Source organism: Bos grunniens, chromosome 17, assembly GCF_055505025.1.
Source record: "Bos grunniens cultivar Pamir isolate PY7600 chromosome 17, Bosgru_T2T1.0, whole genome shotgun sequence".
Taxonomy (NCBI): Eukaryota; Metazoa; Chordata; class Mammalia; order Artiodactyla; family Bovidae; genus Bos; species Bos grunniens.
Genome location: NC_141181.1, coordinates 59,201,088 through 59,222,969, shown reverse-complemented (window position 1 = coordinate 59,222,969; position 21,882 = coordinate 59,201,088). Strand labels below are relative to the sequence as shown.

At 40.0% G+C, this 21,882-nt stretch overlaps 1 protein-coding gene across 7 annotated transcripts in view; it reads right to left on the bottom strand.

Moving 5' to 3' along the window:
• MED13L (mediator complex subunit 13L) overlaps window positions 1-21,882 on the bottom strand; it is a 278,625-nt gene that overhangs the window by 36,777 nt on the left and 219,966 nt on the right. For all 7 annotated transcript variants that reach the window (XM_086348057.1, XM_086348053.1, XM_086348054.1 and 4 more), the window contains 9 exons: window positions 20,913-21,107; window positions 20,338-20,526; window positions 15,822-15,987; window positions 13,599-13,703; window positions 9,513-10,241; window positions 8,494-8,719; window positions 7,429-7,531; window positions 7,001-7,125; window positions 364-463 (listed from right to left, as the gene is read on the bottom strand). In XM_086348057.1, coding sequence (XP_086204183.1) covers window positions 364-463; window positions 7,001-7,125; window positions 7,429-7,531; window positions 8,494-8,719; window positions 9,513-10,241; window positions 13,599-13,703; window positions 15,822-15,987; window positions 20,338-20,526; window positions 20,913-21,107 — 1,938 coding nt within the window. The remainder of the gene's footprint in view (window positions 1-363; window positions 464-7,000; window positions 7,126-7,428; window positions 7,532-8,493; window positions 8,720-9,512; window positions 10,242-13,598; window positions 13,704-15,821; window positions 15,988-20,337; window positions 20,527-20,912; window positions 21,108-21,882) is intronic.

The window sequence follows — 21,882 nt, the reverse complement described above, 5'->3', positions numbered from 1 at the left end:
ATGAATTAAATTTATGAACATGGAAACATTCTACACAAGCCCTTACGCCAGAATGTTGCTCTGAAAACCACTGAGCAGCATCTACCCTGCTGGGAGAGGACCAGGAGAGAAACAAACCGAAACACGTGTTTCATAGTTTAAACCATGAAAGTTAATTTGAAAACAAAAGAATTTAAATTTAAATGGGTCTCTTAGCTACCTGCCACCCTAGGAATACCAATATATACAAGTTTTAATTTATTTTCAGTATTCTGTTAGAATGAGAAAAAAAAAAGGAGGGGACTCAGATGAGGCACCACTGAGGATGAGAACATTATGTATGTATCACGAGCAGTAAGCTGAAGCTACATCTCCTTTCCTTACTCGGTGGATAAGGAACAGCAGCTCTTCCGTCCTTCCCAAGAGGTCGGTCTTCTGTCCCAACCGCAGGCATTTTTGATGAGCGCAGTGCAGGTGACACAGCCTAAGAAGAGATTAGTAATTATTAAAACCGAGCAGCACATTTGTATATAAGCAAGGCGGTAGTTAGCTATTGCTTAGAGTGTATGGCTATTGATATTTTAAAAACACACTTCCTTACAAATTTTCACCAGGTGAACGTCTAGAAATACTAGCAGACAGTGACACAGAAGAGATGACGACAACCTTATCAAGTATGAGAAACGAACTGACTGGGTCTTCTTGTCACGGGTCAGGGGAGGGCAGACTGCCAGCTCAGCAGAGGTCCCAGACCTTGGGCCAATTCCCTCTCCATGAGGGAAGCAGTTTCAGGGACACAATAATCACATCAAGCGGGTGCCTCCAAGCAGTAACTGGTCATCAGTCTGGTTTTCCTTCTGTTTGGAAGCAGGCAGCTAAAAGAGATGACCTCAAGCCCTCCCAAGCTATTACTCTTATTTTTCACCACACACACACATACACATGAAAGATACTTCCTATTCCTATTTCTTGGGCTTCCAAGGTGGCTCAAGTGGTAAAGAATCCACCTGCCAGGTAAAGAATCCACCTGCCATTGTGGGAGATGCAAGAGATGCGGGTTCAACCTCTCGGTTGGGAAGATTCCCCTGGAGAAGGAAATGGCAACCCATTCCAGCATTCTTGCCTGGGAAATTCCATGAAGAGAGGAGCCTGGTGGGCTAGACTCTGTGGGGTCACAAAGAGTGACAAAACTTAGTGCTCAGTCACAAAACTTAGTGACTGAGCACACACATTCCTACTTCTACAATTACTATTCACCTTCAGGGAAAAAAAACCCTTACCTCATAAAATTATTGAAATGTATATTCAATACATTTGAAGAAGGTTTTTCCTTGATTTGCTAAGTTCAGTTCAGTTGCTCAGTCATGTCCAACTCTTTCTGACCCCATGAACCACAGGACACCAGGCCTCCCTGTCCATCACCAATACCTGGAGTTTACTCAAACTCATGTCCATTGAGTCGCTGATGCCATCCAACCATTTCATCCTCTGTCGTTCCCTTCTCCTCCTGCCCTCAATCTTTCCCAGCATCAGGGTCTTTTCAAATGAGTCAGCTCTTTGCATCAGGTGGCCAAAGGATTGGAGTTTCAGCTTCAATATCAGTCCTTCCAATGAACACTCAGGACTGATTTTCTTTAGGATGGACCGGTTGGATCTTTCTGCAGTCCAAGGGCCTTTCAAAAGTCTTCTCCAACACCACAGTTCAAAAGCAACAATTCTTCGGCACTCAGCTTTCTTTATAGTCCAACTCTCATATCCATATATAACTACTGGAAAAACCATAGCCTAAGCTAGATGGACCTTTGTTGGCAAAATAATGTCTCTGCTTTTTAATATGCTATTTAACTTTTAGTCATAACTTTCCTTCCAAGGAGTAAGCATCTTTTAATTTCATGGTTGCAGTCATCATCTGCAGTGATGTTGGAGCCCCCAAAAATAGTCTGCCACTGTTTTCTCGTCTACGTGCCATGAAGTGATGGGAACCAGATGCCATGATCTTAGTTTTCTGAATGTTGAACTTTAAGCCAACTTTTTCACTCTCCTCTTTCACTTTCATCAGGAGGCTCTTTAGTTCTTCACTTTCTGCCATAAGGGTGTATCATCTGAGTATTTGAGGTTATTGATATTTCTCCCAGCAATCTTGATTCCAGTTTGTGCTTCATCCAGTCCAGCATTTCTCATGATGTACGCTGCATAGAAGTTAAATAAGCAGGGTGACAATATACAGCCTTGACGTACTCTGTTTCCTATTTGGAACCAGTCTGTTGTTCCAAGTCCAGTTCGAACTGTTGCTTCCTGACCTGCATACAGATTTCTCAGGGGGCAGGTCAGGTGGTCTGGTATTTCCATCTCTTTCAGAATTTTCCACAGTTTATTGTGAGGCACACAGTCAAAGGCTTTGGCATGGTCAATAAAGCAAAAATAGGTGTTTTTCTGGAACTCTCTTGCTTTTTTGATGATCTAGCGGATGTTGGCAATTTGATCTCTGGTTCCCCTGCCTTTTCTAAAACCAGCTTGAACGTCTGGAAGTTCACGGTTCACGTATTGCTGAAGCCTGGCTTGGAGAATTTTGAGCATTACTTTACTAGACTGTGAGATGAGTTCAATTGTGCAGTAGTTTGAGCATTCTTTGGCATCGTCTTTCTTTGCGATTAGAACAAAAACGGACCTTTTCCAGTCCTGTGGCCACTGCTGAGTTTTCCAAATTTGCTGGCATATTGAGCACAGCACTTTCACAGCATCATCTTTTAGGATTTGAAATAGCTCAACTGGAATTCCATCACCTCCACTAGCTTTGTTCGTAGTGATGCTTCCTAAGGCCCACTTGACTTCATATTCCAGGATGTCTGGCTCTAGGTGAGTGATCACATCATCATGATTATCTGGGTTGTGAAGATCTCTTTTGTACAGTTCTGTGTATTCTTGCCGCCTTTCCTTAATATCTTGTGCTTCTGTTAGGTCCATACCATTTCTGTCCTTTATCGAGCCCATCTTTGCATGAAACATTCCCTTGGTATCTCTAATTTTCTGGAAGAGACCTTGAGTCGTTCCCATTCAATTGTTTTCCTCTATTTCTTTGCACTGATCACTGAGGAAGGCTTTCTTAGCTCTCCTTGCTATTCTTTGGAACTCTGCATTCAAATGGGTATATCTTTCCTTTTCTCCTTTGCTTTTTGCTTCTCTTCTTTTCACAGCTATTTGTAAGGCCTCCTCAGACAGCCATTTTGCTTTTTTGCATTTCTTTTTCTTGGGGATGGTCTTGATTCCTGTCTCCTGTACAATGTCACAAACCTCTGTCATAGTTCATCAGGCACTCTGTCTATCAGATCTGGTCCCTTAAATCTATTTCTCACTTTCACTGTATAACTGTAAGCGATTTGATTTAGGTCATACCTGAATGGTCTAGTGGTTTTCCCTACTTTCTTCAATTTAAGTCTGAATTTGGCAATAAGGAGTTCATGATCTGAGCCACAGTCAGCTCCCAAATCAAGTCCCTTAATAGGCAAGATTATCTTTAAGAATGCAAATGAATTGAATGCAAGATAAAGCAAAAAAAAAAAAAAAAAAATCTCACAAATAGAAGGCCTTTTATTTATGTTCACTTACTCAATGGAGAATCCCCATGGACAGAGGAGCTTGGAAGGCTACAGTCCATGAGGTCTCAAAGAGTTGGACATGACTGAGCCACTAAACACACATTCAATGTTATAGAGTTGAAATGTGAAACTGAAGTCTGTGAGGTGAAAACCCAGACAACAGTTTCCCAATTCCAGTTACTAATAAGATGAATTAGCAAAACTATCCTAAGGTAAACTGTTCCTTTGATTAAATGTCAGGCCAGAAGTCAGAGTAGAAACAACTGTTCCAGAGAAATGAAATCAGATTAAAAACTGTCCAATTCTCCTTTGTATATTAACACTACTAAAATATATTCAAAAAAACAGAGTACACATCTCTTCATTTAGTCAGTAATTCATAATTTATACAGAGAGTAAGGATGATGGTTCAGAGCAGAGACGAAATTCACTAGGGATGCTGGCTATGAACAGAAACTGGGCAACTGTACAAAGCTTGGTTTTTTCTTTCCTTATATCTCTCTTTCTACTTCTTTTTAATTCCTTTACTTTTCACACTTTCTTCTCACCACCACCAAACCAAAGCATCTGAACTAACCCTCAATGAAACCACTCCTAGATAATATATGGCTTTACAGACACAATTAGGAACAAAATGGATCTCCAATGCCTGGGTCAAAGAATAAGGACGCGTCATTTCTTCTAACAGTGTTTTTCACATTGCCACGTCCTTTTCTTCATGCAGCTACTCCCTGAATTTAGGTCCTCGTTTTTCAATCCAACAAGTTACCACATAGTACTCTTGCTTTCCATGTATCAGACTGATATAAAACAGTACCCACTTCTACCAGGTCAGCTCCCCACTCAGCAGCCTTCAGAAGAGCACATTACCGTAAAGTCTGAGGTCCAAAGCTCGAAGTGTGGCCAAGTACCTCCCCAGCCCCAGCAATCTTTACCCCCAATTCAGGAAACAGATCGATGTGCTCACTATCCCACAAGGCCCCAGCTAGTTCATTCTCTTTGCTGAACCAAGACTCCTTCCAGGCTCAAACACACATCCCTCCCCTGCCTCTCACTAACCAAGTCTTTCCACATTCCAAGTCAATTTCATTTTTTGAGGTCATGACTATTCCATCTTCTAAGTACTTGGGTTTCTCAGGTGGCACTAATGGTAAAGAACCAACCTGCCAATGCAGGATCAAGACGAGGGTTCAATCCCTGGTCACAAAGATCCTCTGGAGGGCATGGCAACCCACTCCAGTATTCTTGCATGGAGAATCCCACGGACAGAGGAGCCTCACGGGTTACAGTCCATGGAGTCAGAAAGAAGTACTTAGAATACTACTGGTGTACAGTGTCTGTTAACCAGATATATTTTATTTTAAAGTAAGAATGGGCGTTAGAAACCTGATTCCTATTTAACCTCCAAGCCTTTACTTAAACACTGCTTGCCTGTTGCTTCATACTTGAATAGGTAGCAACTTTAGATTCAGATAAATTACTGCACTCACAAGGCTAAGTATATTTTAAACTTTATTTATATGCTATTTCTCCTAAAGTCTGTGAGCACCTCAAGCTTAAGACTGGTAATTTAATTTTATCTATAAACCTAGAGAACCTGCCACAAAGGAACTGATCATTAAATAATTAACAAATATCACATCAACTGGATGGATGGGAAAGTAAATATATAAATGAAAGAAAGTGGACTAATACTTTGACTTCATTGAAGAGCAGACCTATCTTACTCATCTCTAGGTCCCCCAGAGATAACAGGGGCACTTCTGTTTACACAAAGATACAGGCTTAGTTAGGATGATGACAGCACACGTTTCCTGACTCAGCTCAGCTGTTCTGCAGAGAATTATAAATTCTTATCTGTCACTTTAATCATATGATGTGCTGTGCTGTGCTTAGTCGCTCAGTCATGTCTGACTCTTTGCAACCCCATGGATTGTAGCCCACCAGGCTCCTCTGTCCAATGGGCACTCTGCAGGCAAGAATACTGGAGTGGGTTGCCATGCCCTCCTCCAGGGGATCTTCCCAACCCAGGGATCAAACCTAGGTCTCCTGCACTGCAGGCGGATTCTTTACCATCTGAGCTACCAGGAAAGCCCAAGAATACTACAGTGGGTATCCTATCCCTTCTCCAGGGGGTCTTCCTGAGCCAGGAATCAAACCAGGGTCTCCCACATCATAGGTGGATTCTTTACCAGCTGAGCTACCAGGGAAGTCCAATCACATGATACCTTGTATTATTTAATGTCTACGTGTATAAATTCTATTTCCTGACTATGATGTCATAATCCTAGAAAGTATAAATCATATTTGTAATCATCTCTCTAAATGCTGACTATTCTATGACATAAAGTTCAATATCATAAAATTCAAAAAGTTCAGTATGCCCCACTCAGTTCAGTCGCTCAGTCGTGTCCGACTCCTTGAGACCCCATGAATCGCAGCACGCCAGGCCTCCATGTCCATCACCAACTCCCGGAGTTCACTCAGACTCACGTCCATCGAGTTGGTGATGCCATCCAGCCATCTCATCCTCTGTCGTCCCCTTCTCCTCCTGCCCCCAATCCCTCCCAGCATCAGAGTCTTTTCCAATGAGTCAACTCTTGGCATGAGGTGGCCAAAGTATTGGAGTTTCAGCTTTAGCATCATTCCTTCCAAAGAAATCCCAGGGCTGATCTCCTTCAGAATGGACTAGTTGGATCTCTGTAGTCCAAGGGACGCTTAAGAGTCTTCTCCAACACCACAGTTCAAAAGCATCAATTCTTCAGCGCTCAGCCTTCTTCACAATCCAACTCTCACATCCATACATGACCACGGGAAAAACCATAGCCTTGACTAGACAGACCTTTGTTGGCAAAGTAATGTCTCTGTTTTTCAATATGCTATCTAGGTTGGTCATAACTTTTCTTCCAAGGAGTAAGTGTCTTTTAATTTCATGGCTGTAGTGACCATCTGCAGTGATTTTGGAGCCCCCCAAAATAAAGTCTGACACTGTTTCCCCATCCATTTCCCATGAAGTGATGGGACCAGATACCATGATCTTCGTTTTCTGAATGTTGAGCTTTTAGCCAACTTTCATGCCCTACTACATGGCTATTATTTTTTAAATCTAAGCTAAAGGGACTACATAATACATTCCTGTTAGTCTCATATTGAGGAGTATAAAAAAAAAAAAGAAAGATTTTAATATTTACAACAGTAATAACACTAATGGAAAAAAGCCATCAACAAACAAAACCCAAGGGTTATTATTAGAGAGTATACTAACAAGTTCAGAATCCTTTCAAGGTACACAAACATTTTTGAAGAATATTTAGAACCTGAAATATGAGCTCCCAATTCAGTAGACCAAACTATAAAGAAATACTGAAACACTAAGTCCAGCCACTGAAGTGCATTTTGTGTGTGTGTAGCTACTGCAGACTCACCCCAAGTTCGTCGTCATCAGAATTATCAAAGATGTTGTCTAAGTCATGAAGGGAAGGTGCCAAATCTGTCACCTGTGTGAGGCTACTGGAGCCTGCCCTGCCAGCAGCGTTGTCCTGCCGGACATCTGTGGGAAGGAGGCAAAAGGCACCGAATGAGCAGCTTCCTCAAAGGAGAAGGGATGAGGAGAGGGCAGTGAGCAAGCCCTGCCTGCCAAATGCTTCCTTACGCTGTCAGTCAAATCGAGATACAATTAGTGCCAAATACACTTATCAGTTTTGAAAGAACTGAAAAACAAACTATGAAAATATATTACAGATGAGGTCAAATCACTGCTATTACAATCAGCACATAATGTTAAATAGAGAAGCATCTTCCTCGCATTTATTTTAGCAACAGTCCAAGTGAGGCAAATAATCAGTGTACACACCTGTTTTAGTAGAACTGAAAAGGGACATGGCATTTTTCCCTTCAGGCACCGGCGTGGAATGACCTGGTGTAGTGACATCCTTGGTACCAAATCCATCCTCTGACTGTGTAATAAATTCAGCCAAACAAAACACATGAACAGCAACCCAAAGTGTGGAATATGAGGGAGAACACAAAGAATTAGAGGGCAGAATGGAACTTGTTATGAGCACAAGTGTGATAAACCATGGTCTATGCAACCAAAGGAAATAAAAGATATGTCCTCGTCCCTGATTTTAAACTGAAACCAAAAACTCCCACACTTGCCCCTCAATCTGAGTCAATCAGGATTTTATGCCTCAACAGTACTGGTGGGGTTTGATCACAGACCTGCCATGGTGTTAAAAGCTGCCTTTAACATATTTTGAAGGCTGAATTATGCTTCAAGCTTTCTGGATCTAGATAGGTGTAAGAAGTATTCTCTTGAACTATACTGGTCTCCTTTCATTCTCTTATTTCCTCTGTTCTTAAGAATATTTCTTTAAATGGCCCAGTATTTTAGAATGCTTTAAAATTTAAGGCTAAAGACAGCAGACACCCCCAGTACTCATTATTGAGATAATGAAACCAGTAAAATTATACTGACACAGTCTTGGAGTAGTGATGATATTAATTCAGAGAAATTAGAGGTAAAGCGCTTAACACAGTAAACAGTGAGCGCCTGATAAATGGTAGATACTGTCACCAATATTCTTCCTTACATTTTGGAATAATAATTAAAAAGAAATAAGCAGGGAGCATAGGCCAGCAAGAATTAGCATATGAGAGGAAACATGCACTGTACAAGCTATAGCCTGGAAGCTGTGAGGCTTCATTTATGTTCGGCTGACTTTTGAACAAAGGTGAGCCATGACATAAAGAGGAACAATACGCTGTTCGATACAGTAGTACCAAGAGCATGAATATGGGGACAGAGCAATCAGGCAAGACTATCTCAAACATTCTGCCTCGAAGTCTTCCCACACGTGTTGTACTGACATAGACTGAAACCCACTCCTGGCTGGCCTCTCTCTCTGTTATGCGGTACCTTATTCTTTTTCAGGGAGTCTTTTTCTGTCCCTTGTTTGCATTTCTTGTTCGCAGTAAAGATGTATTTTATGTCGCCATCCTCGAAAGTATACGGGTCGTTGACTTCTCCCAAACTGTCTCCAGGTTGTTGTGACAGAGGCAATGGGTCAAGAAGGTGGAGGGGCTGCATCTGGGGCTGCTTGTCTTGCCAGACTTTAAACCGTTTGTTAGGTTGTGCTAAGAGTCTGGAAGGGGAAATGAATAACGATTTAAGCAAGAAATTGTAAAAAGACCAGACTTTTTTTTTAAGCAACATTTGTGATTTAAAAGCATTTGGAAGCTTAAACTTTAACAACAACAAAACTAAAAAATTCACCTTCAAGTGACTCTGAGAGACTATATTCACAGTTAAATAAATCTTAGTAGCCTTCGTCAAGGCCATATACTTTTGTCTCTGATTCCACTGATTTCACTTAACAACAGAGATGGGCTCTGGGGACAGACTGTCTGGGCACAAATTCCATCCATGTCATTTACTAACTGCATGACCCCAGTTTCTTTCTCAGCTATGACATTAAAGGTGGCAATATGGCTGTGGTGAAGATGACATGAGATAATCTGTATAAACTGTTTAGAGTAACAGGTTGCTCAATAACACTCTGAAGTATTACTACTAGATGCATGATATACACATGAAAGCATGCAAAGCCTTCTAAGTGTCAACACACAAAGAAGGCACTGACTGCAATATGGAAAGTCCCATAAAGCTATATTCTTTGATTAACAAACACCAGACCAAAAATGAATTAATTCTAGTTAAGGAAATCTTACAACGAAACCTTTACAGGCCAGCATTTAAATAATGACACATATGATAAATATCACGTTGGATAAAGCATTTGACTTTTAAACCCTTTCCAGATGCAGAGTCTAGAATGGTGAAGAAAGAGCTCTTCAATTTTGGATCTGAAGGCCCTGATTCCTGGGAACCTTGGCCTTCTGTGGGTGGTCAAGGGGTGGGGTGGAGGATCGCCTTACCTTTGCAATGCAGTGCTCTCTGAGGTTACCTCCGTTTTGGCATCGCACCTCTCACCCTGGAGCTCTGGAGGCCGGAACTCAGCATCATCAACAGATGGTAGATGGTAACTGTGCCACCACTTATCTGACGACTCTGGGTTCGAGGGCCTGATCCCACAATATAAGGCGGTCTCACTGACCTCTGCCGTGAGAGGCACTCTTTGGCCTACGAGGACGGTCCGGTCATCCAGAGCAGACAACTGCTGGAGTTCGAGCCCATTTCCATAGAGGGCTGGATTCACAGGGACAGAGGGTGGGTCCAAACTCTCTGCTTCCTGACCTCGAGGCTGAGGGCTGAGTGTTGGCGGCAGAGGGGAAATAGGGGAGTGAGGTGAATCCATAGGATTCAGATTCATTTGCTTGCTTGTATTTCTGGAAGGCACGGCCATTTGCTTATCATACTTCCTACTGCTAGCCACCTCTAAGGAGGAGTCTATCCCTGCCAAGCCTAGCTTCTGTCCCGGTGGATCTTGTTCCATGCATAACTCTTCGGCCACAGACGGCCTGTGATGAAATGGTATCAAGGGTCTCTTTTGTAGCTTGTCTCCCTTGTCCTGTCTTTCTGTTGTTTTGTGCTTAGAAGAAGCAGGAGGTGGTAAAGATGAAGATGATGATGGTCCTGCACTGAACCCTGGTTGTGATATTGTGGGAGGTCGACTGGGGCCTACCGTACGTTTTAAAAGTTTATGCCTGAAATGAGAATGAAAATGAAGTAAGTAAATACACAGGTGAATATAACTATACCATTCTAATACTACAGAAGAGATGCCTCTAACCAGGTTACACCTTTTCAAGAACATGTTATACACACTAATACATCCAAATGGACTCTAGGTGTTAAATATATTGATAATGACTAAAAACTGCAACACACTCTGATAAGAAATAATGAACCAATTGCATGCAAGTAGATAAGAGTTGAACCTTAAGAAATATTCGTTAAAATGCCTCTAACCACTACAAAAATACTAATTTGAAAATTCCCAAATCTTCCAAATTTGGTGAGGGCCTCAGACAATCTATTCACATGGTATTTTAAAACCGAGACCATTTGTCAAGAAAGGCAGCAAAATAAAGCTTCCAATCTCTATTTTACAACACCCAACTAACTCCAACAGAGAATGGTTTATAAAAGCTTAGAGTGCTGTAAATCAGGAACAAGATAACTACGCAATTCTCCCACAAAGTGTGAAACTAAGGGTCAGTTTTAAGAATATTTAATAGGATAAATATACTAAGAGCCTTATATGCTACTATTATTCAAGAAAGAAGGGATAAAAGACAACTTTAGATCTTACAGAAATGTGCTAAAATGAGACAGAAGTAAAAAGGTTGTGAGTGAATATGAAAACAAGACACACATATACAAATGCATCTGTCCCATCTAAGTAGGAGCAGCAAGTCTGCTCACAACCTAACACACTTCTTGGCAGGCATGGGTGTGAGAAACTGCTCAGTAAGGGCCTACTAGATAATGCTAAGGTTTAATCTGCACAAAAAAGTTATACAGCAGGTCAGCCAGTTCCTCCCAATATATAAATCATTCCCAGGAAAAACGTAAGCTCTCCTGCCAGTGTATCAGTAACTCTCTGAGGCCACTAGGGTGGCATTAAATTACTGTTGCATTGCACTAAACGATGCCCTAGTGGGCAGTAAAATGGATTTGTGTGGCATAATGGGATGGTTTAGTGGGACAGCAGGATGGCCACCCTGCCCCATAAGACCATTAAATAGTGTGAGGAGTGGACCATCCCATAATGGGTTCGGTAATCCTGCAGTAGATAATCTGAAAACACTCTTAGAGCCCAAGTCTTAGCTACTCTTAAAAAAAATCCTGACTTTGAAGAAGTCAGTAGCTTAAAGCTACTGTCAAAAAGGCAAAAACTGGACTTTAAATCTCCAGTACCACACTGAGAGATGAATGTCTCACCTGAAAATATCTCAATTATATCTTCCAAGGGTGCTTATTTTAAGACCTAAGCTCTGAAAGTCTTTTACATAAAACTTTTTGATGTGGATTTTCTCCAAGACCATTTAACCACACTGATCTTTTGAGATAGATATTTTATAGCAGCCTTTTCAAAGTAAGGACTTTGTGCAAAGTGGATAATCTTATAAAGTTATTTTCTTCTACTACATTTAGCAACTTAGCTACGTTGTGGAACCTTCAGAATAGGGGATACACCGGTAAGGAACAGACCATTACTGCACATCTGTGAGTGGGTATGGGACCTCCCTGAAGCCGGCAGCAGGACCATCAGGCTCACAAGGCTAACTATGTGGCAGAAGCTGGGCCAAGAGTGTAGAAACATATGGTGACTAAATGAATAAGGAAAGCAGAATGACTGTAACAGACATTTCAAAGGAAGTCAGTGTGAAACGCAATGATAAAACTGATCTAGAAAAGTAAGGAAAATAAATGATAGTTCTAGGCCGAGGAGGAGAAAACTGACAGAAATGACTGCAACAGGGTACCTGGTTTGACGTCAATATTAAGGGTATATCTTAAAAGCACTTTGCAAAATACAAGACTTGAGTACATGTGAGAAGTCAGGTGTAGAGATAAATATTTAGAAGTCAATGGAATGGAATGCATTTTTACAAATAAGATCTGAAGGGTATAAGAATTTGGTGAGGAGACAGAACAGTACTTCCAGAGGACAAAAGAAAAAGAGTTATTTATTTACACTTTAGGTAAAAATAATTCAAAGTACTGAATAAAAATGTGATAGAAATCAGTAAAAGGGTTATTTTAAAAAGTGAATAAATCTAGATTAAGAAAAAAGGCAGGAAAATATAAGAGGAACGCACAAGTGAAGTTAAATACACTAAAATTTTTATCCTATGTACTTTCTAAAGGTGGACCATAACCTGGCTGTAAGCTGTTCAGAAGTCAATATTATTAGGAAAATACCTTTTTTCCCGAATAATCACATGATTAACAATGGCCTAGAGATGAAAGCAGACCAGGCATTCAGCTGGTATACCATTCCTATCCTGGGACTAAAGAGATTCTCATCAGCTCAGAGAAAGCACCCTTAATGAGCAAAGAATATCACCGAAAACATCCTCCTTGAAAAATCAATCAAGGGTTTCAGTAGGTACTTAAAACAGCATCTCTCAACAAAAAGCTGACTACCAAGGCAGGGCTTGATAAAAGAGAATCAACTTATAGGAAAGAGGAGCGGGGACAGGAAGAACCTGTTAAAACTTTTGCCAATGTGTATAAACAAACATGTGCACTCACATGTATATGCTCGCAGAGATTCCTGGGCATCGTGACCTCCTCCCCACCCGGAAGCCAATTCATATATGCCACATTAAGAACCCCGTCGTCTCAACTAGAGAAATAGATAGCCAACTTCCAAGTACACTTATCTCAACTGACCTTTGTATAAGCATTGAGCAGTATCAAATGGAAGCAAAGCCACTCTAAGTTGCTAAGAGAATATTCAGAAAATAATTTGGGTTTCTACTCAAATATCTAAACGAATGAGCAACAATTCTTTCCTCAGAATATCTGAGGAAATATTATTTCCTCAATAATATCTGAGGCTTTCCTCAGATATTATTACCACATATCTACTTCAGTCATCAAAAAACACCAGCACCAACAAGAAAAATTTTCTCTGGAAGGTCTATTTAATCCAAGTTCTATTAATTCAAGCCAACTTGCTTGATATTTATCTCAACTTTATAATTAAGAGTAACTAAATAAACTCAATTAAATGGCAAAAGATTGTCTTGTTAAACTGATGCCTTTAGTGCTAAAGAAGTTATCCTGAAGAAATCTGTGGGAGCTATTTGTTAACAGAGTCAATTGTCTAAAAAGGCCCAATAATAAAACTGTATCCTTTACATAGAAACAAAACAAAACAAAAACAACAGCAAGCTTTTTTTCTAGCACTGGAAGTAGAAGGTTTATAAAGAAAACAAAGCAAAATGACGTGGAAGAAGTGGTCTGAGAGACCAGGAGACAACGAACAAAATGTACTATGATTCTGTCCAATTCTATCCGATTACTGCTCTGCCTCGGCCCCTACCTACCTAGAGCAAGAACAGCTGACTCTTTGGGTTGGATCCACAAAATCCCAAGTAGCAGGATTGTTAGCAGGCTCTTCTTCAAGAGTTGGAGTGGACATTTGGCTCCTCCTAAAAAAGGTTAAAATATGTGGTTTGTATAAACATGAGATAATATTCATACCTCTGGGGAGGAAAAGGATGTTAGAAAGACATGAATACATCTTACACAGTAACAGTATCCTGCCGATAGACAGTTAAGAGCAACCCAAGGTGTAGGGTTGGGCGGCAGAGGGGAAGTCAACTACTCTGTCTGTGCACCAGAAGGAAAATCAGATTCAAAATATTTTTATTTAAGATTAATATACATTTTAACATGGGTGGCACAGATAGCAATGAAAACACTATCTGGCACTATTAGCACTATTTTTTAAAAAGTCACCTAAATTCTGGAGAGACAACCTAAATCTTTAAAAATTATCTTTTCATAGCATCTATGAATCATATACCCTCAGACAGATTATTTTTTGGTTCTGTTTGTTTTGCTTTATTTCTTTGTTAGACTGTTTAAATCACTCTGAAAACATCTACATTTACTAGCATTTAAGGGCAGCACTCCATGTATATAATGTGAACCAAAATACAAGAATCAAAGATGTCTCCTACACAATAACTGGCAGCTAAAAGACATCTATTGCTGCATAAATAGGAACACTGGGCAGTCCCCCTGCACTGTGGATCCTACTACAGCTGATGCTGCAGCTCACTGATGGCTCTGCAGGGACTTTGCTTGCTCTCCACCCTCCCCTGCCTTTCTGGGCATCTCACTTCCCCGTGCAGTGCTGCTGATAGAAGGGCTCTGATCTGTTAAGAGTTAGTGGAAAGGTTAGTGGTGATAAAAATCAAAGATGCTAAATGAAAGAAAAAGAAAATGTTAACGTGGAAATTGTTGAGGCATTGCAGACAGAAATGAAAATATCTGTACCAATAATTTTAAAAGAAAGGACCATTTTTAAGCAAACAGAGCTACCTTTTAAATTCTAGAACATGACATGATTTCCAACTGCAATTATTTTAGATTCTTTTCTACTAAATCTTTAGTAGCCTATTCTATATGTGTTAGTTGCTCAGTCGTGTCTGACTCTTTGCAACTCCATGGACTGCAGCCCGCCAGACTCCTCTGTCCATGGAATTCTCCAGGCAAGAATACTGGAGTGGGTTGCCATTCCCTTCTCCAGGGATCTTCCCAACTCAGGGATTGAGCCTTGGTCTCCTACATGACAGGCAGATTCTTTACCGTCTGAGCTACCATTCTAGAGCCACTAACTGGGAGATAAATATATAGTATGAATTTGTTAAAAACTAGGTCCGAGGTCTGAAGGACAGCTCTTAAATGTGTATATATAAAGCTTTGAAGAGTAGTCACTTAAGAACACTGACTTAACTTCTAAATGAGTCCTTTGGAATTACTGACAAAAATGTCCATATTTGTTCTGCTCCAGAGAATCAAGACTCATTGTTTACTTGTATCAGTCAAAAAGGTGGACATCTCAGTCATATCAAAACATGTGAAAATATGCTGAATACGTTTACAAATTCTTGATAGGTGAAAAAGTGTTTACTGACTACTGTTTGACATTATCATCCATGCAATTAAAATAATATCTCGTCTTAGAATCAATTCCTACTCTTTTCCAAAAATATGTTAAGGAAGGAGGGAAGGAGGTCAGAAGGGATAGATAGGAGGGAGGTGGACAAGAAAGGGAAGCTGGGTAGAGGAAGAAGAGAATTTCCCTGAATCAAGAAACAGAAGCACAGCAGCTACTAAACACTTCTCTAACTCTCATCCGTTTAGTTGAGAAATACACTGTCAATTAAAACATGGCAATGAAGGTCATTTTCCTTTGTAAATAGCGAACACTCATTAGTAGGTATACAGGGAAAAACCATACCCACAACTATTCTCCTGATATTCAGGGTGAATCTCCAAGTCAGCTGTGCTAAAAAATGTCAGATGAATACCATGACAATCTTAAGATGATAAAGAACTTCACAATTTTCCTGGACCAGCAAATTACTCTAACATCTTTGCTTTGAATTTTACCCTATTATGATCAGAAAGATGAGCTAACAATGCAACGACCCCCTCAGGGTTTGGTCACGCAACGGAGCCGTATGACTGATCTTCTTCATGTAGTAATAAAAGGCATGTCAGGTAAACCACCACCCAGACAGAAGGGAAGCACATACTTGGACTGGGTTCTGTTGAGGATGCATTCCTTCCAGACTCGATGGACCATGTGATTGTGGAGTTTTGGAGGAATCTTCCCCGATCTCTTTGGACTGTGCATAGTTAGCATCCCCCCGTCCTGGGCGCCCAGGTGGCTGACAGCACTCTGTGCACCTCCACTCTCACCTGGGAAGGAAAAGACAGTTTGGAAGGTCAGAAGTTTCTGAAAAGGCCTCCTCATGCACAGACTGCTCAGGGGATCTTCCCGACCCAGGGATCAAACCTGGGTCTCTGGCATTGTAGCCAGGTTCTTTACCGTCTGAGCCACCAGGGCAGCCCCTCATTCATTTCACATAGACATCTGACTGCTGAAACTGATCATGGCAGCTTTGCTGCTACCCCTGACAATAACGCTGTCCACAGCTATGAGTAGATCTGCGTCAGTATAGCTTTCAGTCACGTCAATACCCACACTCACATACCCGCAATGGCATATCCATCAGAAGGTATTCCTACTCAGAGGTTTTGGAGATGACTTACACAGGAGGACTCAAACATGACACCGTTAAAGATATAAACATGCATGGATTGTCTGAGTTTTTAAATCTCAAAGCAGTAAATGAGTTTCAAGACAGAAGAAAACAGTAGAGGGAGCTTTATGCTCAAGCAGCTAAAAGGCTGTGAAGCAACTGCACACAGTGCCTGGGTAGGAGAGAAAAATCCTTAACAAGGTCAAATTTCAAATCTGCATGTGGAACTGTTCATCCTTGTGCCTGACACCACCTATGCAAGCTAATACTAAAAAAAAGAGAGACTGACTCAACATTTTATATCAGAGGATTAGAAATTCACTGGTTTCTAATATTTCCACTTAGAGTTTCCAACTGTACTTGGTATGCGATACATTTTCGGTGCCATGCATGCTAAGTCGCTCTGTCACGTCCCACTCTTGGCGACCCGATGGACTGCAGCCCACCAGGCTCCCCTGTCCACGGGATTCTCCAGGCAAGAACACTGGAGTGGGCTGCCACTTCCTCCTTCAGGGCCATTTTCTATGATGCCTACTCTAACTGTTGATAAGATTAGTTATTGGTTGTAAATATTTTACTACTTTCATCTCATACAAGACAAATAATGAAGTCAATTTTCAGTCCAGGCTCCCCTGTCCACGGGATTCTCCAGGCAAGAACACTGGAGTGGGCTGCCACTTCCTCCTTCAGGGCCATTTTCTATGATGCCTACTCTAACTGTTGATAAGATTAGTTATTGGTTGTAAATATTTTACTACTTTCATCTCATACAAGACAAATAATGAAGTCAATTTTCAGTATTAAATTCTGATTCGATTACTTTTATCTATTTGATTTCATAAACATATTGAGGGTTTTATTCCTGATAGAATTATGATGCAAAATATCTCAAATGAAATAATTTTAAAGTGCTCTGAAATCCTTCACTTTCATGTGAAAAAGAAAGAAGCAACCTAATATTACAAACTAATATTTCTTGGTATCAATGCAAAACCACCATTGTATGGAATTAACTGGTTAGTCTCAGTTCCACTTTTTTAATAAAGCAAACCCCAATGCTTACATTCTTAGGAACTGAAGCTTTCTTGTTCCCCAGAAAAGTACTGTTATAATATAAATGAGATAAATTAACAGAGACAAGAAATTTGATCTTTCACTGCTATCTTTTAATCTTAAAAGTTCTCTAACTTGGCTCACAGGACAAAATATTTCATTCTGACTTTACAATGGATTTTCAAATGCCTATTATAAAACTAGGCAAAGTAGCACAACAAACAGAAGTAGAGAGCATAGCCCTTTGACCCCAAACACTCAACAGTATAGCCAAACAGACCATCAGTCCATGGTATCATAAAGGAATTATTTATGACCAAAACAGGAGAGGTTGTGGGGAAAGCCAGCCAGACTCTTTTCTGATTGAAGGTAGGTTAATAGTTTTTCAGTAGCTTTTAATGATTTAACTAAAATGTGGGTGGTATCTTACATGGAATTAAATGAGACTTGTATTACATGTTGTTAAATGCATATTCAATGCTTCTCAAATTATCTCCATAAACAGAAGAGGCAAGCTGATCTATCTATTCACACAAGTCAGAACTCTGGCCCTCCCAGGTCCTGTGCCAATCTAGGAGACTCTTGGCCATTTTAAGAGGCAAAGTAACCCTCTTTGTCCTATGCCCAGGAAAGCATGGCAGTGTTCAACATCATTCAAGTGCAGAGTGACGAGGCTGAGCAGGATTCTCACAGATGGAGCATTAAGGGTCCTAAGCTGTAATTCGATGTTATGATGTATAAAGCTGGACAAATTAATTTTATGACAAATACATCAGTCACTCTCATTCAGTGTTTCTGTTTTAGGAAATAAGGAGACATCAAGAGATTTATTTACCCAGGGTGTAGCACAATGATATACACAGAGTAGAAATCTAAAGATCTATAGTTGTAAAAGTACACACCTGAAATCCACCAGAATAAAACATTTTTTTCTGAATTATGAATTTAAGAGTTCTGAACTAATCAAAGGTCAAGGCATCATGCCCAGAGCAGGCCTTCAATTTTAAGCTGAACACAAATTTTACTAAATACCAGGCAAAACAGTAACAAATGTAAACAAAAACTGATGACTTCTGTAGTTTGTTAAAAATCCAAACTTCCATATGAAATATGGTTAACATTTTTCAAAATATTGACAATTCTAGACTTATTAATATGTCTTCTCTATGGTGTTATTATAATTATAAAAAGACTATACAAGGGTTTTTCTGCTTTTTCAGTTTAAAAGTAGTTTTAATAAAAATCAACTGATGGCAAATCCTTTCACAAGGGATCGTCCAAATTCTCTGCTCTACTGTATTCAGAGCTGGATGTAGTACATTTTTTCACCATCTTAGCAACTACAAGGCTCTTAAAAACAAAGGCTAGGAATTTCCTGGCAGTCCAATGGTTAGGACTCTGTGCTTCCACTGCAAGGGGCACAGGTTCAATCCCTGGTGGCAGAACTAAGATTCTGTAAGCCGTGTAGGCCAGCCTAAACAACCCACCAAAACCCTAAACCCCTAAGGTTACAAGTTCATTTCTATGTCCCTCACACAATATCTGAGTTATTCCTTCCAGATAACTTAATGTGTGTGCTATGTTGCTTCAGCTGTGTTGGACTCTTTGTGACCCTACGGACTTAGCCCACCAGGCTCCCCTGTCCACGGGATTCTCCAGGCAAGAACACTGGAGTGGGTTGCCATGCCCTCCTTCAGGGGATCTTCCCAACCCAGGGATCGAACCCAAGTCTCTTACATCCCCCGGCATTGGCAGGCGGATTCTTTGCTACTAGCACCGCCTGGGAAGCTGATAACAATACTGTGTGTTAAAACTGGAGCTCTGAGCACTTCTTTGAATTCTTGTACTACTGTTTGTATATTGCTTTACTGTTTATCAAACACTGTCAGGTACATGATCTAACATGTATAACAGTCCTGGAAACTATATAGAACTTAACAGAGAAGGAAACTGGTGTTCAAAACAAGTAAGAGAATTAAATAAGGTCACTCACGTAGTAAAAACTAAAGCTAGGTTTTAAAAGGTGTGTTCAATCACAAAGTCTATACTTTCCCCCAATATGTCATTTAACCATGCACATTTACTGAATGTCACTACATGTCAAGCACTATGGCAGCAATTTTTAAATACTGCCTTATTTCATTCTCATGAAAATTACCACGTGATGAACATGTATCATGCTTGATAGTCTGTTTTCAAAGTTTAGAGGACAAGACTTCGTTTACTGATGTTCCTGCCAATATGGCCCACATTAAATACCTATAAATAATCTTACTTCAGCTCAAGTGCGATGATTATCCTTTTCTTAGTGACCATATTTTCAATTAAAACGAAGTCAACTATAACAACAACAAAGTTAATATAGAATATATACTACTCGACAAAGGAAACATCTTCCCAATTTAAATAATTTCTGAATTTTCTCAAGAAGGAAGAATCTTGAAATGGGCAAATTTTTCAAGTTAATTAATATCTGTCATTAGTGTAGACAGATTATTGAAAGGACAAAGCATTTATTCAGAGCTCTTGGATGTCAGACTATCTTTATAACAAGAAAAGAGAATTCACCCAAGACTTGTCCCTGTCTAGCAACAGCCAAGTGGACAAGCACATCAACTATTCTCTGATTTAGTATTTTTCGCCACATCTCGTCTCCTGATTGCATGTGTGTGCACGCATGCACATCAGTGTAAAAGGGTAGATGCATGTGTAGAACTGAAGAGAAACAACGAAGGTGTTTAATTGGAGTAAAGACGAATAGACACAATTAAAATTCTGAAGCACATCAATTGTTTACAATTTTCCTTCTCTATTTTGTAAAATCCCACATTAGTCTATTTCCATCTCTTCCACCAGGAATTTCTCCGTGTGTTTTCTCATCTGTTCCGTGGCAGGGGTGCTACATGACTTTCTGGGATCTCTTCCCCCCAGGATGTTCCTGGATCGTACTCACCCATGATAGCCTGTTCTGGAGAAGTGGGAGGGGTGAGAGGCATCCCGCAGTTACTTGGGTCCTTCACGCTCCCAAGCCCCTGCTGCCCAACAGTAATATGGCCCCCGGTACTGGCCACACTCTGAGGAACTGGGATGTCATTCTGAGAGATCAGCACAAAAGCTGAAGGATAAACCATCCGAACACCACCTGTGAGGAGAGCGAGCGAGAGAACAGGCCTGAGAAAAAGGTCATGCCAGACTGCCAAATTTATTATTCCAGTGGTCAGAGTCAAAGCTCACTGGTGAAAATGAGACTCTCATTAGGTACTGTCAAAAGTGATAGGTTCCATCCTTTCATAAGTTAATAGCTATTTAAACATGTGTTCCAACATTATCATAATAGCATTTGGAATACAGGGACCATTGGTGCTTCAGGCAAGATAACTACTCAGCAAATACCACTGTGTCAAGAGAATTCAAAAAGATGGGGAAATTATGGAGATTATTTTTGATGAATCTGAATGATTATCTTTTTAAATTAAGCAAGATGAAGAAGATAGAATTAAGTTCTTCAGGCAAAACATTTTCTCTTACCAACAATTACTTCTACTGCCACAGGGAAATCATCATCATATCCCAACTCTTCCTCTTCTTTCATTTCTTCTTTCTTTTTCAGCACCATTGGGTAGAAATACTGCCATTCCTCTATCAACTTACGGGTGGCTGGGTCTGACATCTTGTATGCTTGGCCTGTTAGCGTGCCGTTTAAGCCATAAGGACTTACCAGTACTGAAGCAGACAGGAGAAACATGTGTTACACATCAGAGTAATAATTCCTACTTAAGTGTAATGCTACATACACGGTAGTTTTAGGGTGAGGCATATTATCATTTGATGTATACTGCTCTTTATTTCCTAACTCCTTTTTAAGTGTAATTTAAAAAAATTTCTAATTTTAGTACTTTTTATATGCCTCTCAACTCAAATCAGTTTTTGAAGGAAATCAAATGGGAGGAGATATAATTAACACCATCAGACAAGTACATCAACACACAATATATAAGCTATCTATACATAAGCTATCTACATATTACCTATCTATACATTAAAGCATATAAACATCAATTTGGTAATAGCTCATACAGTGTGAATACTGAATCTTCCATGACAGAAGACCATTCAATACATATATCCTGAAACCAGCCTGGGACTTGAATGCTCTCCCTATGATTTCCTGAGACTTCCTAATATTTGAGGTAATTTAAAAATAATACATAAATAAAACGTCTATTGGCAGAAAAGTCTTAATGTACCAAATCTGAAACATAATGTTATGTATAATTTCAGTTACAACTATTTTAGAGGTCTGCTGATTAAACAACTCTAAAATAAAATTTATTTTACGTAAAGTAAAGGACTTAAAAAGTCCTTTTCTCTTACTCTTTCACTGTTTGACCTTGATGTCATTTTCACTGAGCTAGACACAAAAATGCAGTTAACATAACACTGTATAACTCAGTTCTTATTCTCACAGTGAGTATTTCGACATTTCAAATAACACTTT